General features: G+C 43.8%; 1 protein-coding gene across 6 annotated transcripts in view; it reads left to right on the forward strand.

Annotated features, from left to right (window-relative positions):
* Window positions 1–19,411, forward strand: part of unc80 (unc-80 homolog, NALCN channel complex subunit) — a 345,386-nt gene that overhangs the window by 190,178 nt on the left and 135,797 nt on the right. For all 6 annotated transcript variants that reach the window (XM_033023608.1, XM_033023610.1, XM_033023609.1 and 3 more), the window contains 5 exons: window positions 348–486; window positions 5,667–5,848; window positions 15,002–15,133; window positions 16,752–16,938; window positions 19,178–19,309. In XM_033023608.1, coding sequence (XP_032879499.1) covers window positions 348–486; window positions 5,667–5,848; window positions 15,002–15,133; window positions 16,752–16,938; window positions 19,178–19,309 — 772 coding nt within the window. The remainder of the gene's footprint in view (window positions 1–347; window positions 487–5,666; window positions 5,849–15,001; window positions 15,134–16,751; window positions 16,939–19,177; window positions 19,310–19,411) is intronic.

Genomic DNA, 19,411 nt, shown 5'->3' on the forward strand with positions numbered 1-19,411 from the left:
GCTGCTGTACTGCAGTACTGCTGAACACTGGTGCTACTGATACTATAATTTGAGTCAAAAACTGAGGTCCAAAAATGGCCATAAAATTCTCTGAAACTATTTTAGGAATGGCAAGAGAGTTATCTCTGGTACCTATTTATCCCTCAATGAACATCATAAAATCTTTATTTGGTCTTTTAGTTTAGCTTCGAAATGTCATACTATCTCATAAATTGTTGCATGCAATGTAGTCCCTGAATTTCTTGTAAATGGAATTGAGATAGAGACAGTGTAAAGTACTCCGTGAAATTTATTTCTCTTTCTTGCCTTATAACTATAACTCTGCCTGATCTTTGTTTTTAATGTAGGTCATGAGCCTGTCTCCAGCACCTCTGTCTTTGTTGATTAAAGCTGCACCCATTCTAACTGAAGACATGTACAGTGACATACAACCTGCAGCTTGGGAGCTGCTTCTCAGTGTAGATGAACACATGGCAGCTGCAGCTGGTAATATCAGTCTCATTGCCATTCATACCACCATACTATACTTTAAAGTGAATGAAAGTTTCCAACGTTGCATTTGTTCAGCTTATGAAAAGTAATGTTTATTGGTGTTTCACAAGTTGTGTTTATTTGTCAGTGATGTGGCAATGTCATTTATGCCAAACAAATCAGGTTAGACAGTAAAACGTTCTTCATGGCTGACAGCTTCAAGTGCCCTGAGCGTGTCTTGTGGGAGCAATGATATACATTTGCTTATCAGTAAAACATGCTGATTTTATTCAATTAAAAATACGTAAATGTCATTATTTTGTGCAGTACAAAGAACAGTATATTAGTTACGGGCATGATTTGATAAAGCCACATGTCCTAATCCCAGTTAATTAGAAAACTTCTATGCCCGCCTTGTAATTGGGTACATTATTGTAACAGGTTTGGTGCATGGCATGATTTTATGTCATGCTTAATTTCATTCTCGCATTTCCAATAATCACCATATCAAGTATGCTCTTTGTTGTATCCTATGTTTATGTACACCAATGTTTTCAGTTCTTTCATTCATTTAAAATATATCACCTTTCACATTAATACATGCTGTTGCGCTGCTTTTCACCAGATTGTCTCTGTTGTCAAAAAATGCCCAGAAGGCTAATCTATGTGCGTTTTATTTTAGTCTACCAATACTCACAGTTTGTTTCGAACAATAAATTTCAGCAAATTTTCAATGGCATTGGGCCAGTGGCTATGCTGAAACTAGAAACTGAGAATGGTTTTCATTTGCAAACGCCATAATAACATGACATAAACTGAAATTGCAGAAACATTTACAATATTATTGTGCTGATGGGATATTCTATCCAGTCATTTTTCTATATAGTCATGGTAAACCAAGAACTTCAACAACAAAAAAAGAACTAATGAACATTTCTTCATTGACCAATCCCACCAGGCAGTATCCTTTACTAAAAGTATCACAGTGGTCATTACTTCCTGAATTTATTGAACGTTGGAAAATGATCAACAATGCATCCAGTGTTTCAAGAGCCACCTCCCTGAAGACCCTGGGATGCAGACCATCCGGCCCAGGGGATTTATCATCCAAGCCAGAAACTTAGGAGTAGTCATGGACTCAGACCTGAACTTCAACAGCCACATAAAAACAGTCACAAAGTCAGCCTACTATCACCTAAAGAATATATCAAGGATTAAAGGACTTATGTCTCAGCAGGATTTAGAAAAACTTGTCCATGCATTTATCTTCAGCAGGCTCGACTACTGTAACAGTGTCTTTACAGGACTCCCTAAAAAGTCGATCAGACAGCTGCAGTTAATTCAGAACGCTGCTGCTCGAGTCCTCACTAAGACCAAAAAAGTAGATCACATTACTCCAGTTCTGAGGTCTTTACACTGGCTTCCTGTCTGTCAAAGAATTGATTTCAAAATACTACTGTTGGTTTACAAAGCACTGAATGGTTTAGGGCCAAAATACATTTCTGATCTTCTGCTTAGCTACGAAACACCCAGACCTCTCAGATCGTCTGGGACAGGTCTGCTCTGTGTCCCCAGAGTCAGAACTAAACATGGAGAGGCAGCATTTAGTTTTTATGCACCACATATCTGGAACAAACTCCCAGAAAACTACAGGTCTGCTGCAACTCTCAGCTCTTTTAAATCTAGACTGAAGACTTTTCTGTTTGCCGCTGCCTTTCAGTAAACAATACAATTTATTAATTACCTATACTGCACTGTAACTTCTATTCCTGGTTTTATTCTATTTTAAATATTTTATTTGATTGCTTTTAATTTTGTAATTATTCTATCTGAATAATCTAATAATCGTTTAACATCTAAATGTCATTTTATATGTGTTTCTTTCCAATGCTTTTAATGTTTTATGTAAAGCACTTTGAATTACCTTGTCGTTGAAAGGTGCTATACAAATAAACTTGCCTTGCCTTCAGTCCCATTAGCCTGCCCAATACTATTTCTTGCCTAATGAAAATGTCTTTCAGTTCCTCTACCCCTTAGATCCTCTGTCCTCCAGTACATCTGGGAGATTGCTTGTGTCTTCCATAGTGAAGACAGATCCAAAGTACCTATTCAACTCTTCTGCCATTTCCTTGTTGCCCATAATAATTTCACCCGTGTCTGCCTTCAAAGGATCCACATATGACTTTACTACTCTTTTTCCCTTAACATATCTAAAGAAGCTTTTACTGTCCTTCTTTATATTCCTGGCCAGCTTCCCCTCGTACTTCATCTTTTCAGCCCGTATTGCCCGTTTTGTTTCCTTCTGTTATCCTATGAAAGTTTCCCAATCCTCTAGCTTCCGGCTACTCTTTGCTATGTTATACATCTTTTCTTTTAGTTTTATTCTATCCATAACTTCTCTTGTCAGCCATGGTTGCCTCCTACTCCCCTTAGAATCTTTCTTCCTTTTTGGAATTAAATGATCCTGCTTCTTCCGGATTATGCTCAGAAATTCCTGCCATTGCTGTTCCACCGTCATTCCTGCTAGGATCCCTTTCCAGTCTACCTTGGCTAGCTCCTCTCTCATGCCTTCATAGTCCCCTGTGTTCAACTGCATCACTGCCACTTCCGATTTAACCTTCTCTTTCTCAAATTGCAGATTAAAACTAATCATATTATGATCACTACCTTTACCTCGAGTTCTCTTATCAAATCTGGTTCATTAGTCAATACTAAATCCAGAATTGCCTTTTCTCTGGTCAGTTCCATTACAAGCTGCTCTAAGAATCCATCTCGGAGGCACTCTACAAACTCTCTTTCTTGGGGTCCTGAACCAACCTGATTTTCCCCGTCTACCTGCGTAATGAAATCCCCCATTACCACAGTGGCGTTACCTTTGTTACATACCAGTCTTAACTCCTGCTGCAACATACACCCTACATCCGGGCTACTATTTGGGGGGTCTGTAGATAACACCAATTAGTGTCTTCTTGCCTTTACAATTCCTCAACTCAATCCACAGTTACTCTACCTCGTCAGTCCCTATGTCTTCCTTTGCAAGGGACTGAATTCCATCCCTCACCAGCAGAGCTACCCCCACTCCTCTGCCCACCTGCCTGTCCTTTCTATAATAATAATAATAATAATAATAAACTTTATTACAGACTCGAGGTCCAGACAAGGGGCAACATTACATTAAAAAAATGCATTGCATATTAAAAAAATATCATAAAGTACATATAAAATCTTAGTATATCACATAAAAGCATCATAAATTATATTTTAAAAAACACAATACATGTTAAAAATCCAGATTAAAAGAATGATCAATGTCCTACAATGAGACAACGATACCAGTGTCTCCACAGCTTGGATTCGTAGCGTGTAGTGCTAACCCTTATGTTTGACAAGGCCACAATAATTACATTTTTAGAGTCATTTATCCTGCAAATGAATTTATACATGTGATTTCTTAGGATTGCTTCTAAAGTACTGACTCCTGCAAACACAAACATATTACTGGCACTATACCATCTAGCTTTCCTTAGCAGTGTTCTCATGGCATCGTTATATGCCACCTTTAGTCTCTGCAAATTTATCTTTCCATAGTTTGACCACAGGTGCGCAGTGTAGAGTGGTGTGCAGTATGCTCTAAATAGCGACATCTTCACCACATCTGCACACGCACCAAATTTACACAAGAGAATATTTGTGTAATATAGGAAGTATAACCCTGAATATTAAGTTCCCAGGCACGATCCTCCTGCAGCCACGTCTCAGTAATCCCCACAATGTCATATCTACCAACCTCTAACTGAGCCTCAAGCTCATCTACTTTATGTCTTATACTTCGCGCATTTATATACAATACTTTTAATTCCTTATGCATCTCACCTTTCACATCGATCCCTATTACACTTGGCCATACTCTCCTATCTCTTTGTGAGCTTTCCTTCCGTTTAATTCTGGGGTCATTGACTATCCCTTTACTCTCTTTCCCTTTAACTCCGTCCTTGACTATCCCATTTGACACCCCCCCCCCCCCCCTTATTTAGTTTAAAACCACCCATGTAGCAGTGGAAAACCTGCCTGCCAGAATGCTGGTCCCCCACCTGTTAAGGTGCAATCCGTCCCTTTTGTACAGTTCCCCCTACTCCAAAACAGATCCCAATGGTCTAAGAATCTAAATCCCTGCCCCTGCACCAGTTCCTCAGCCACACATTTAGGTCCTGTATCTCCCTGTCCCTGCTCTCGCCAGCATGAGGAACTGGAAGCAAACCGGAGATAACCACCCTGGAGGTCCTGCTTTTCAGCATTTTTCCGAGTTCTCTAAATTCACGCTGCAAAATATTCATCCCCTTCTTTACGACATCGTTTGTGCCGACATGCACTACCACTTCCGGCTGTTCACCTTCACCCTTGAGGATTTTCTGCACTCTGTCCGTGACATCCTGGATCCTGGCACCATGGAGGCAGCACACCATCCTCGAATCCCATTTGTTGCCGCAGAAACTCCTGTCCGTACCTCTCACAATGGAGTCTCCAACTACCACGGTGTTGCCTGACGTCGGCCTCTTTGGTTTTGGCTCAACAGCACTTTTTGCTTTGCAAGCCAGTCCGCCGCTCAGTGTGTTAACGTCTTCTGTCCCGACAGCTTCTAAGTGGGTGAACATGTTCTCAAGAGGTACAACACCTGGGGATCTTTGCATTCCATGTTTCCTTCCCTTTCTCACCATCACCCACCTTCTCTCTTCCAGTACCTTAGGTGTAACAATCTTACTGTAGGACTTGTCGAGGAACGACTCAGTTTCTCGGACGAACCTGAGGTCATCCACTTGCTTCTCCAGTTCCCCAACACTGTCCTGGAGCTGTACCCGGATGCACTTATTGAATATGTTGGCAAACTTGATAGATACACTGGAGATGTGGCAAGTAGAACTGAATGGCTGGCTAGGAGGTAGTGAGTAGACCAGTGAGAACAAATGTGTGTCCATTTTTATAGACACAACTGGACTTTAATAAAATCCATTGGACTTGAGCAACTCCTGAAAATGGTATGATTGCAAATTAATCCGAGCATACATGTTGTCCACCTTGCCTGTACCCATTGGCTGTCATATCTTGTATGTTACAGGAGTGATTGTATTTAATTATGATCTGCTTGGTATATTGTGACAGGAAATATGTATATATAATGATGTTTTCCCTTTTTACAGCTGCCATGTTTCTGTTGTGTGCGGTAAAAGTTCCCGATGCTGTATCCGATATGGTAATGTCTGAATTTCACCATCCAGAAGCAGTTCAACGAATCAATGCTATTGTGAAATTTAACACACTCTGGAGATTCAGGTATCAGGTCTGGCCACGTATGGAAGAAGGTGCACAACAGATCTTTAAGGTAGGTGTATAAGAATATGTGTCATTTTGGAGCAGCTCGGCTCTTGTCTCCACTAGCTTGTTCCAAATAAAAGCATATTATTTTAGACGGTGTAAGTCTCTTAGTTACAACTACCTTTTTGTAAGATTTGTAGAACATTCTTCATTCCAGTGTGTTAAGTCTTTGCCTTTTTTTCCTGTATTCGATTTGCATTAATGGGATTTCCGACTGTTGGCCAACATAACATAAAAGCATGGAAATTAGGAGCATGAATAGTCCTCAATTCCACCTTCTCATCTATTTTCTGTCACCTTTCACCTCTTGCTTATCAGGAATCTTTAGAACTTTGTCTTTAAAATATTAAAGAACTTCACTGCAACTCCCCTTTGCGAAATTGACATACCATCTGAGAGGAAATAAAATTCACCTCATCTCACTGTTAAGCAGGCGCCCTTTTATGTTGCAGTGCTAATACCCTCGTTTTAGATCCTTCCACAAGAGGAATTATCCTCCCCAAATTCATCCAGTCAAAACCCTTGATGTAGGAAATTCTGAAAATTATAAGAAAAATGAGGCTTGTAAAATGTTTAACCCAAAAGATTACATACTGGGGAAGCATGATTGGAATAAGAGGCCAACATAGTGAAGGGAACTTAAGGTTGTTAGGAAAGGCAATAACTAGATTTATTATGGTTTATAGATTCCACAGTTAAATTAAACATTGTGGGCTGTAATCTAAATAAAACTGATCAGGCAATAATGTACTTTATTGTGGTCATATGTTAGATAAATGGGAGAATTCTTTTTCTAAATAACAAGGAACGTGAGGTTAAATATAACTTTAGAGAAAAAGATGAAAGGCTACAGAGCCAACAAACAATGATGAATTATTTCAAAAATGTAAAATCCACCCCCTCCCTCCACAATCTTCCCCCTCCCTCCCCTACCCCATCTCCCTCCTCCCCTCCCTCCCCCTTCCCTCCCCCCATCCCCCACACCTCTCTCCCCCTCCCCCATCGCTCTCTCTTCCCCTCCCCCTCTCCATCTCACTCTCCTCAGCCCTCTCCCTCTCCTCCCCTCCTCCTCCTACCCCCATCCCTCTCTCCCCCACCCCAATACTCCCCACTCTTCCCCCTCCCTCCACACTCTTCCCACTATCTCCCCGACCCCATCTCCCTCCTCCCCTCCCTCCCCCCCTCCCCCACACCTCTCTCCCCCTCCCCTCTCTCTTCCCCTCCCCCACCCCTCTCTCCTCCCCCCTCTCATCTCCCTTGCCAAACACATTCTTGCCGTAGAGGGAGTACAGAGAAGGTTAACCAGACTGATTCCTGGGATGTCAGGACTTTCATATGAAGAAAGACTGGATAGACTCGGCTTGTACTCGCTAGAATTTAGAAGATTGAGGGGGGATCTTATAGAAACGTACAACATTTTTAAGGGGTTGGACAGGCTAGATGCAGGAAGATTGTTCCCGATGTTGGGGAAGTCCAGAACAAGGGGTCACAGTTTAAGGATAAGGGGGAAATCTTTTAGGACCGAGATGAGAAAAACATTTTTCACACAGAGAGTGGTGAATCTCTGGAATTCACTGGCACAGAAGGTAGTTGAGGCCTGTTCATTGGCTATATTTAAGAGGGAGTTATATGTGGCCCCTGTGGCTAAAGGGATCAGGGGGTGTGGAGAGAAGGCAGGTACAGGATACGGAGTTGGATGATCAGCCATGATCATATTGACTGGAGGTGCAGGCTCGAAGGGCCGAATGGGCTACTCCTGCACCTAATTTCTATGTTTCTAAGTTTCCCTCTCGTCACCCCTCTCCCTCTCCCACCCATCCCTCTCTCCCCCACCCCCCATCACTCTCTATCCCACCCCCTTCCCTCTCTCCCCCGCCTCCTTCCCCCCACCCCTTTGTCCCTCTTCCACCACTCCCCCTACCCCTCCCTCCCCACTCTTCCACTTCTCTCCCTCACCCCACCCCTTTCCACCCCCCACCCCTCTCTCTCCGCTCCCTTCCCCCTCCCTCCCCTCTCTCCCCCCACCGCTTCCCGCTACCCCTCTGACCCTCCCATTCTTCCACCTCTCCCCCCTCCCCTATCCCTCCCCACTCTTTCCCCCTCTCCCCCATCCCTCTCCCCCTCCCTCCACACTCTTCACCCTCCCTCTACACCTCTTCCCCTCCCTCCCCACCCCGTCCCTCCTCCTCTCCGTCCCCATCCCTCCCCCCCACATCTCTCTCCCCTCCCCATCCCTCTCTCCTCCCCCTCTCCCTCTCTTCACCCCTCTCCCTCTCCTCCCCCTCTCATCCTGCTCTCCCACTCCTTCCCTCTCCCCCACCCCTCTACCCCATCTCCCTCCTCCCCTCCCCCACACCTCTCTCCCCCTCCCGCATCCCTCTCTTCTCCCCCTCCCCACCTCTGCTCTCCCTTTCCTCACCCCTCTCCTCCTCCCAACCCCATCCCTTTCTTCCCCCACCCCCATTCCCTCTCTCTCCCACCCCTTCCCTCTCTCTCCACCCCCTTCCCCCTCCACACTCTTTCCCCTCCCTCCACTCTTCATCCTCTCTTCCCTACCCCCACACATCTCTCCGCCGCCCCTCTCTCCTCCCCCCTCACCCTTCTCCCCTCCTCCTCCCACGCCATCCCTCTCTCCCCCACCCCCTTCCCTCTCTATCCCACCCCCTTACCTCTCTTCCCCCGCCCCCCTACCACTCTGTACCTCTTCCACCACTCCCCCTTACCCCACCCCTCTCCATCTCACTGCCCCACCCCTCACTCTGCCCCTCTCTCCCCCCACCTCTTCCCCTACCCCTCTGTCCTTCTTCCATCACTCCCCCTACCCCTCTCCCCCTCCCTCCCCACTCTTCCACTTCTCTCCCCCCTCCACTCTCCCTCCCCACTCTTTCCCCTCTCTCCACCCACCCCTCTCCCCTTCCCTCCCTCCTCCCCTCCCTCCCCACCCGCCCCTTCCCCACATCTCTCTCCCCATCCCCCTCTCTCACCCCCTACCCCGCTCTCCTTACCCTCCCAAATCTGTCCCGTTTCCTCCTGCTCCTCTCCCCATCCTCCCCTCTTCTCACCCCCCTCCCCCCACCTGTGTGTTTGGGGGGTGGTTAATGTGACCGTGATGCCGCAGCCCCCCCCCCCCCGTCCCTCTTCCACAACTCCTGCTAGCCCTCCCCCTCCCTCCCTCCCCACTCTTCCACTTCTCACCCCCTCTCCCCTCCCTTCCCACCCCGTTTCCCTCTCCCCCCCTCCGCCCACCTGTGTGTATGGGGGGTGGTTAGTGTGAGTGTGATGCCGCAGCCCCCCCCACCCGCAAACGCGCGTTGATTTTGATTCGTTCTATCGTGTGATGTCACAATGCCCAATGCTCGCAGATGTCCAATCGGAATGGATCCATTTACATATGCCTTTGCACCAGCCCCAGCCCCTGGTGAACGTTCTATCGTGTGATGTCACAATGCCCAATGCTCGCAGATGTCCAATCGGAATGGATCATTTACATATGCCTTTGCACCAGCCCCAGCCCCTGGTGAACGTTCCATCGTGTGATGTCACAATGCCCAATGCCCAAAGACATTCTTGCCATAGAGGGAGTACAGAGAAGGTTAACCAGACTGATTCCTGGGATGTCAGTACTTTCATATGAGGAAAGACTGGATAGACTCGGTTTGTACTCGCTAGAATTTAGAAAATTGAGGGGGGATCTTATAGAATCTTAAGTTTCTATGTTTCCCTCTCCTCACCCCTCTCCCTCTCCCACCCATCCCTCTCTCCCCCACCCCCCTTCACTCTCTACCCCACCCCCTTCCCTCTCCCCCCGCCCCCTTCCCCCTACCCCTCTGTCCCTCTTCCACCACTCCACCTACCCCTCCCTCCCCCCTCTTCCCCTTCTCTCCCCCTTTCCCCTCCTCTCTCCATCCCCACTCTTTCCCCTCTCTCCCCCCACCCCTCTCCCCCTCCCTCCCTCCTCCCCTCCCTCCTCATCCCCCCCTCCCCCACATCTCTCTCCTCATCCCCCTCTCTCACCCCCTACCCCGCTCTCCTTTCCCTCCCAAATCTGTCCCGTTTCCTCCTCCGCCTCTCCCCTCTCCCCTTCCTACCCCTCTTCTCACCCCCTCCCCCCACCTGTGTGTTGGGGGGTGGTTAATGTGAGTGTGATGCCGCAGCCCCCCGCAAACGCCGTTGGGGAAACAGACCCAACGGATCTGCACTTGGTCTAGTGAGAATATAAAAATGCAGTAGGTGCTGTGAATCTTTCAAACCCGTTGGGTTCTCAGTGTTTCCCAGTGTGTACACTTGAAAAAGCCTTGAAAAAGACGACTTGTTTGAGAAACCCATCCCTGCTCTTCGAGATATAGTTTATGTCTATTCATATGTACGGGTGGCACGGAGGTGCAGCGGTAGAGTTGCCCCCTTTCAGCGCCAGAGACCAGGGATTGATCCTGACTATGGGTGCTGTCTATACAGAGTTTGTACCTTCATCTCGTGACACGTGGGTTTTCCACACTCCAAAGACGTACAGGTTTGAATGTTAAATGGCTTTCATAAAGAATGTAAATTGCCCCTAGTGTGTAGGATAGTGCTAGTGTATGGGGATTGCTGGATGGCGTGGACTCTGGGCTGAGAATTACGGCTAGCATAACGAGCTTCTACGATATATCTACGAACTCCTACGGATTCCTTATGAACATTCTGCGAGTTTGAATCAGGGGAAAACTCGGGAGAATTTGTGAATTACCTCGTGAAAGTGGGACTGCCCCTTAAGGGTCTTACCCTTATTCTTGCATTTGACGCCCCAAAGTACCATCCTTCACATTTATCTGGATTAATCTTTATCTGCCATTTCTCCACCTATATTTCCAATTGATCCATGTGCTGCTGTACCTTTGACAACCTACTTCACTTGTCACAGCACTGATCCCTGTGGAATACCATTAGTTACAGACCTCTTATCAGAATAGCACGCTTCACCACTAACCACTAGTTTCTATGGCCAAACCAATTTTGAATCCATTCTACCAATTCTCCATGGATTCTATATACCTTAATCTTGTGGATCATCCTACCATGAGGGAGCTTATTGAATACCATGTAGGTAGCATCCACTGCTGTGCACATGTCAAATATCTTTGTCACCCCCTCAAAAAACTCAATTGAATTTATTAGACATAATCTTGTCTGCATAAAGCCATGTTGACTATCCCCAGTAAGTTCATGTTTTTCCAGACGTAAATAAATCCTATTCCGAAGAAAACACTCCAATAATACACCACTGATGTAAGGCTTACTGATCTACAATTTCCTCATTTACCCCTATTGCCCTTCTTAAACAAAGGATCAAAATAGTTATTCTGGAGTCCTCCGGGACCCTACCTGTTGGCTGGAGAGGATGTAATGTTCTTTGTCAAGATCCAACAATCTTACCTCTGACCCCTCAGCCTCTGGGGACTTAATGTTCATCTTGTTCGTCTTCAGCAGACTATCACTACCTCCTCTTTATATCAACATGTCCTGGAAACATGCAGTATAGAACCTCCACTGCTTCCTCTTTATCAACAGGACAGGTTGGTCTACAAAAACCTCCAAATCAGTCAAATTTGATTTCCTTTTCACAAAACCATTGACTTTGTCTGATTTCCTTGAAATGTAGCTTCTAACATTTTCCTAATGACAGATGTTTTGCTTCCAATTTTCACCATCTGTACAACATAGTATTGACTTTCTCATCTTTTCTATATTCATTTCTGGCTGTCTACTACTATTTTTTTATATGCCCACTGATTTCCAATGCACCATTACTACATTGGTTCATACCTGGAAATATACAAAAATTATTCAATGAGCGAGTGGGGGGTTATAATTTAAGAAGAATATTTAATTTTAAGGTACAAAGAGTCCGCATGACCAGAAAAACATTTTGTATTTCGGTCTGTGGAGTAGGATTGTGGAACAGTTTGAATGTGGAGTTAAAGCAATGTCCAAACATGAACCAGTTCAAAATGACATACAAAAAACTTTTTTACACAAGGTACAGGGATGAAGGGGATGGTTGACAAACAGGGGTTGGTGTTTGTTTATTATTTTGTTTATTATTTATTTATGTTTTTTGGTTACTTCATACATATTACTTGTAAGTGTATATCAGTTGTATGTATATATATGTTTGTATGCATCTCTAAAAATTGTCTGGGGTATTATTATTATTAATTAATTAATTATTAAATATGGAAGAAGGGTTTAGGGAGAAGGGGTGAGATTAAATAAGTTATTCTTCTCACTCCTTTTCGAGCTTGTAAAGAAAAAGTGTTGGACATTTAAATTTTGCTTTATGCTTTTTATTGCTTTGCAAATATTGCCTGGATTGTCCAATTGTTTGACTATTTCGATTTTGTTGTTGTTATTTATTCCTATTTATGTCTTTACTTGTTCGGAACAAATAAACAAATAAATAAATAAATGCCCTGCTTCCAGTAAGAATTCAGTTTATTTATCTGACGTTATCAATGCAGTGTTTCTCACCAGAACATTCTATGCATTTTTGTTTGGCTTAACTAACTTAAAGATTGCCTTGGAACATATTTGATGGATGTCTTGATTGTGTTTGTCCCAAATTTCTGCAATGATCCCACACCCCCGAATTCAAGAGCACAATTTGAATTTCCCTTTGTCATTTCTCCTTCCACATTATCAGCCTATGCAGTCAATGATTAATTCTCTGTCATCTTTGGTTTGATGATACCATGAAACTCATTTTCCTCTCCCTTTTCAACCTTTCAATAGGATGGGCACATTAGTTCATTCTTCCATCATTTAAAAGCCACCTTCCCTACATGAGGCATCTGTGGAAGTGTAGGAGATGGAACACCTACAAACAAAGTGCTGGATAAACTCAGCAGATCAGGCACCATTGTGGAGGGAATGGACAGATAAGGGTTTAGGACAAGACCTTTCCTTAAGCTGATGGAGTAGGAGAATGAAAATGGAAAAGAGAGGTGGGGATGGCCTTTCACTACCTCTCTTCTCATTTCATGAGCCCCAAACGCTACTTCCAGATGAAACAACAATTAATTTGTATTTCTTTTAGAGTTGAGTTGCATCCACTCTTAGAGTTGAGTTGCAACATAAATCTCATGTTACAAAATTTTGAGATTTTAAAAATCAAGTCTGGAATTTATCCCATCAGATAAAGCATAAAAATAAGTTTAATTTGACACCTAATTCACTTTCATATCTCAAGTATTTAAAAAGTTATGGCCATTTTCATACTCGGAAATGAGCATCTTGTTCCCTATTGATTTTCTATGGACATAACAAAAAAGCTGTGATCGTGAACAGTCAAAAGCCCATAACTTTCTTAAAAATTAAGAGAACTGAATGAAATTTTCAGTTATCATAGATTGAAGCATTCTGAAACAAATATAAAATAATCTTACTTGGATGACCTGAAATTAAAGCATATAATTAGTTAGTTACCTAATTGTAGCTAATTTCAGACTTCAATTACTAGATCTAAACATCTATCCATTTCTTAATAAATGATTAACATTTTTAAATAGCCTAAATGTCCAAATAATATTCACAAATAATTCACAATAAAACATGATTTTTAAATCTCATTTACATTAATTTATAGGCCAAATGGAAGGAATTTAGTGTTTAATTGCTGTAAATTAAAGTCCATTTAAATCAGCTTTCTAGTGGGATCCTGTGAACGCGCTGGTTTAGAACGTTCACATTGCGGTAGATTTGTACCCTCAAATGCCCAGAAAAATACTGCGGGATATAATGGGCCCAAAATTAGCTACTCGCAACATTAAACTTTGTATAAAGGGATCTTAAGAAGCCCTTTTTAACATAAAAATAAACAGCCTACCTTCCGTTTTCCCCTGTATGAGATCTGGCCCGTTGTCGGCGGTCGGGGGTTTAGAGGTTAATTTTTAACCTACTATAACAATTAAATAACGCCCTTAAAACTAATAATAGCTCAAGCGAGGGAATCTTCCAGCGATTTTTCGTTAATAATTAACTAGGCTGAAAAACCTCGATTTGAACAGCCTTGGGAAAATCGCGTTTTAAACCCGCCCCCCTCTAAACGGCGCCAAAATCGCGCACATGGGCTGGGACAGATTTTCAGCGACGCTTCAGGTACGTTTTGCAACATACCTACATTCACTACTCACGGTATTGCTTCTCAGATACTGGGTAGGTTAAATGTGGATAGGATGTCTCCTTTGTGTAACGTCTTCATTATGTTCATTATCATGATCTTGAGCTTTTAGTAGTATTTTAATTCTCTGCCCTGCTCTACTCTTGTTTTTGGTTTCCAGAACTGTTCTTGTAAATCCATGAAGAAATGTCTCAAATATAGATGGAATTTTTACGCCACGTTTTCAGTAATTGCACTTCATAACCATTAATTTTTAGGAACAGCTGCACTCATCTTTTGTGCCTTGGAGTCACACAGTATGGAAACAGGCCCTTCAACCAAACTTGCCCACGGTGACCAACATGCGCCATGCCATCTACACTAATCCCACCTGCCAGCACTTTCCCCATAACCATCTAAACCTATCCTATTCGTGCACCTGTCGAAATGTCTCTTAAACTTCACTGGTGAATCAACTACAGGCCTCTTTGAATTTGGTTCAGGTCATTGCAGGCAAACACGCATTAAGCATGATCTGGCCTAATTAAGATGTTCCCCCTCCACAAATGTTGCCTGGTTACTTAATGTCCAGAGCTTTTACCTTATTTGCCATTTCCACCAATTTTGCTTCACAATTTTGAACTCCAGTTTTGCCCACCATAGTAAATCAGTTAATTACATTTATGCATCTGATTCATTACTGATCGTGTTACTAGGGCAAGTATGAAATATATATTCATGGATTAATAAGCAAATTGTTGCTTATTCTATTGATGCAAAATATTTTTTAACCTTCTCAATATGATGTTTGATGTAAAATTACTTCTAACAATCTTGAAGATCAAACAGTACTAATTTTCATGGAAAAGCATTGAAATAAATGATTGTTGCAGTATTTATGTTATTTTTTATACCATTTAACGTCTGTGCAGATCTTAGTAGATTGGACATAAAGCATGTTAAGCAAATTGTAATTCTTTTATTGTCCATTTATCGATGAAGTACTTTTATTTTATTGTGTTTAAGATTCCACCTCCAAGCATAAACTTCACCTTACCTTCTCCAATTTTGGGCATGCCATCTGTACCAATGTTTGATCCCCCTTGGGTTCCCCAGAGTACAGGACGTGTACAAGACCCAATCAGTGAAGACCAATCTGTAAGTGTTTGCTTTCGGGTAAATAGTGTTAAGTCTTTGGTTAATTTGTGTTATTAAGTTCCACTCATTGATATGAAGGAATAAAGTCAATCTAGTACTCCTCGATCCCCCTGCTCTGTAACACTCCTCAGGGCTCGGACATTTACTGTGAAGGTCCTGCCCTGGTTTGACTTCTAACAAACTACTCCAATCAAGTTTCAGTCTAATAATATCAAAGTATAAACTATTTTAAAGCTAATGGGTTCAGACTGAAGAAGGGTCCCGACCTGAAACATCACCCATTCCTTCTATCCAGAGATGCTACCGGTCCCACTGAGTTACTCCAGCATTTTGTGTCTATTCAGCATTCATGTACTCTGTGGCACATTAATGGTCATTGACTTCCAAGCTTAAAGTTCAGCCATCAATATATTTTGACAGTCACCTTCCTCGTGCCAGATCCTGACTTTTCATTTAGAAATTGCCCTTCTTTCAGTTCGGGGCCTTAATTTCCCATTCACCCTTGCCCTACACAAATCCACAGATTTATAGTCATAATCTCTGAAATGCTCTCCTACTGGAGTTCATATCACTTGCCTGGCTACATTCCTAGGGATTAGATCCAGTCCTGCCTCTTCTCTGGTACTGGTTCAAATGTTGTCCTGGATTCACTATAAAATGATCGCCCCCCCCACCCCCCCCCCCAAGCTTTTCATGCTAATTTTCACTTTTCCCTAATTAATATTAGGGAAGTTGAAATCCCCTACTAATAGTAATATATATTTTTTTTTCTTATCAAAAAGAGTAAGTGGTTGAATTCTCCTTTCTTGTAGATGGCAACGTTGCCTTGTGTTGGAAGGCAATGTTTGTGGCATCAATGTTAATTTTTCTCATAAACATGATACTGCATGTTGCTGAGGTCTTGCTGCATGCAGTTCTGAGCTGCCTCATTTGCTGAGGAGATGTAAATGGAATTGTACAATGTGTAATCACCAGCAATCATCTTCACGTCTGAAGGGCCTATGTAACATCCAAAGGGCCTATGTGCGTGAGGATTTATTCAAAGTTTTAATGTATCTAGTCAGGAATAAATTGAAGCAAAATGTTGAATTGGGAATCTATTCAGTATTGTTATTGAGAGTTGGTTGAAAGGGTTGGGGTTGCTAATCGGAAACCTTTAGACACTTGTTATGACATAATTTTAATGGAGCACCTCAATAGTACTCTAATGATTTAGCAAATGAGTTGACATTCTATTGAACACTCTTTTCTGCTTCAAGACAGATGTTCTAATTTTCCTTCCAAATTCTGGACATGCCAGTGATCTCACTACCGTATGTCCTTTTGTTTCCCATTCCAGCATTATATATTTACGTCAATAGGGCTCATCATAGATGGGCAAATGGGTTGGCATGGGCATTGTAGGAAGAATGACCTGCTTCAGTGCCCTATGACTCTGACCACAACAAGTTTAACCATGGTCCATTGTTGCGAAATGTGACTGCTTTTCATATCATTTATCTTGTGTGTGAAATGAAAGCAAATTAATCAATGAAATATATAACATAGTTGATATGCTCCAGAATTGAATTACATGTTGAATGACTCAGTTTTAATGATCACTCTCCATCTTTTATAGAAATCTTTTTCAGCTCGTGCAGTTTCGCGATCACATCAGCGAGCTGAACATATTTTGAAGAACTTGCAGCAGGAAGAAGAGAAGAAGCGACTAGGTAGAGAAGCCAGCCTGATCACAGCCATTCCCATCACCCAGGAAGCGTGCTATGAGGCCATTAACACTCCACCACCTGAATTGGAGGAGGAAGGTAATATCTGAACAAATCATTAACCAGTTCCTCAGATTTTTTTAAGAAAACACATTGAAAAATGTAATGTTTAAGAAAGAACTGCAGATGCTGGAAAAATCGAAGGTAGACAAAAATGCTGGAGAAACTCAGCAGATGAGGCAGCATCTATGGAGCGAAGGAATAGGCGACGTTTCGGGTCAAGACACTTCAGACTGCTCCATAAATGCTGCCTCACCCGCTAAGTTTCTCCAGCATTTTTGTCTACCTTTGAAAAACGTAATGCTCACTTTATGTGAGACTGTGGTAGGCCTTAACTATACCGCCACCTGTTTCAGCAAATATAGGCTGCAAGTAAAAAATCATTAATATGGAAACTTATTAAATCATATATACTACAATACCTTCCAAAAGAGTAAATACTGTGAGGAGATTGAATTGCTGTATTAGAGCCAAAAAGTCAAATTGCTCGAAAACAGGTCTTTCGGCCTACCTTGTCCATACCGACGAAGGTAAATAGACAGTCCCATGTCTATCATTTCTTTCAGGACTCTCCTCATTGCAGAGAAAATAATCCATCTGTCCAACCTCTGCACCCTCTAAAGCCTCCATGTCCTTCCTGTTATGGGGTAAACCATAAATGCACACAATAATATAAATGCGGTCTAACCAAGATCCTAATAAGCTGCGTCATGACTTCCTGAAAAGCAAAGACTGAATAACAATTCTTATCTATAACCATTGTAGTGACTATACCTTTTGTAGTAATCTTTTAAGTACATAAGCTATACCCATCTTTATTATTCTCTATATTACTAAAAGTCTGATCTTGACCGCTTTTGGCCCACTGTGCTGCGATTTCCGAGAGAACGCCGCCACCTATGGCCGTCATTTTTGGCCACCTCGCTCAGCCTACGTCTGCCTTCCTGGACCAGAGGATTTTTCCCATCGATGAAAAATCAGAGACAAATTAATGTTTTTTTTTAAATCACCATTCTCTCTGCTGCCCCTGCTGGAGGGAGGGGGTGGGACTATAAAACCAGGAAGTGGTGTACCTCCCTCAGTCTCTGCAAGATGGAGGTCACGTCTCTCTGAGCTCTGAATAACATTGAACACATGTCTACTCAGCTGTGACTGCCCTTAATTTGGTTTGAAAATGAAAATATGGTTGGTTTGAAGTAAAAAGGCACTGCCTGCAAATGGTTGTTTGGGGGGTCTGGGTTGAAGTAAAAAGGCACTCTCTCTCTCTCTCCCCTCTTCCCCCCCCCACCTCTTCCCCCCCCCCCCACCTCTTCCCCCCCCACCTCTTCCCCCTCCTCTCTCTCTCCCTCTCTCTCTCTCTCTCCCCTCTTTTTCTCCCACTCCATCACCTCCCCCACCCTCCCTCCCCTAAACCCCCCTCCCCTCCACACCTCCCTACCCCCTTCCCTCCACCCTCCCCCTCCCTGCTCCCCACCTCTCCCCCCTCCCTCACCTCACCCCCCTCTCAGCACCCCCTCTGTCTCCCCCTCACTCAGCACCCCCCCTCCCCTCTCTCTCCTACCGCCTCTCTCACTCCCCCCCTCCCCCCACTCTCCCCCCCTTTCTCTCTCCCCCCTTTCTCTCTCCCCCCTTTCTCTCTCCCCTCTTTCTCTCCCCCTCCTCCCCTCCATCCCCATCCCCACCCTTAAACCCCCCTCCCCTCCACACCCCCTACCCTCTTCCCTCCACCCTCCCCCCTCCCTCCCCCTCCCTGCTCCCCACCTCCCCTCTCCCCCCTCTCTCTCCCCCTCACTCTCACCCCTCTCTCCTCTCCTCCCCTCCCTCTCTCCCCTCTTCCCCCACCTTTCCCCCCTCACCCACCCTCCCTCTTCTCCTCCCCTCCGCCCCCCTCTCCCTCTTGCCCCTCTCTCTCTGTCTCTGCCTCTCTCTCTGTCTCTGCCTCTCTCTCTGCCCCTTCTCTCTCTGCCCTCACTCTTTAACCCCGCCCCCTCTCTCTAGATGTGACTGCAAGTTGGGGGGCTATGCGTCAGTAGATAGGGTGGTTATGGGGTAAAATGAGCAAATTAATAATATTAATATAATATCAAGGGGGGTAATTAGCGTGTGTGCGGGGGGGGGGGGGGTAGTTAGTGTGTGTGACGCTGCATGCTGCCTCCCCCCACAAGCGCACGTTGGGGGAACAGACCCAACGGGTCTGCACTTGGTCTAGTATCTTATAGATGTGTAGTTAAATATATATACTGACTTACCAATCAAAAATTTTGATTTACTTTTGTAGTTGAGGATGCTACAAACTTAGCATCCCGTCGGCTGTCAGTTAGTCCATCCTGTGCATCCAGTACCTCCCATAGAAATTACTCCTTCCGCCGAGGGTCTGTGTGGTCGGTGCGATCAGCAGTCAGTGCAGAAGGTAAATAATAGCCATTAGTTAACCTGTGAATGATTAAGAAGTAGCTATTGTATTGCATGCCTTCATGTGTACAGTTGTTAAACTCTTAATTCTTTAAATTAA

The sequence above is a fragment of the Amblyraja radiata genome, chromosome 7 (assembly GCF_010909765.2).
Source record: "Amblyraja radiata isolate CabotCenter1 chromosome 7, sAmbRad1.1.pri, whole genome shotgun sequence".
Taxonomy (NCBI): domain Eukaryota; kingdom Metazoa; phylum Chordata; class Chondrichthyes; order Rajiformes; family Rajidae; genus Amblyraja; species Amblyraja radiata.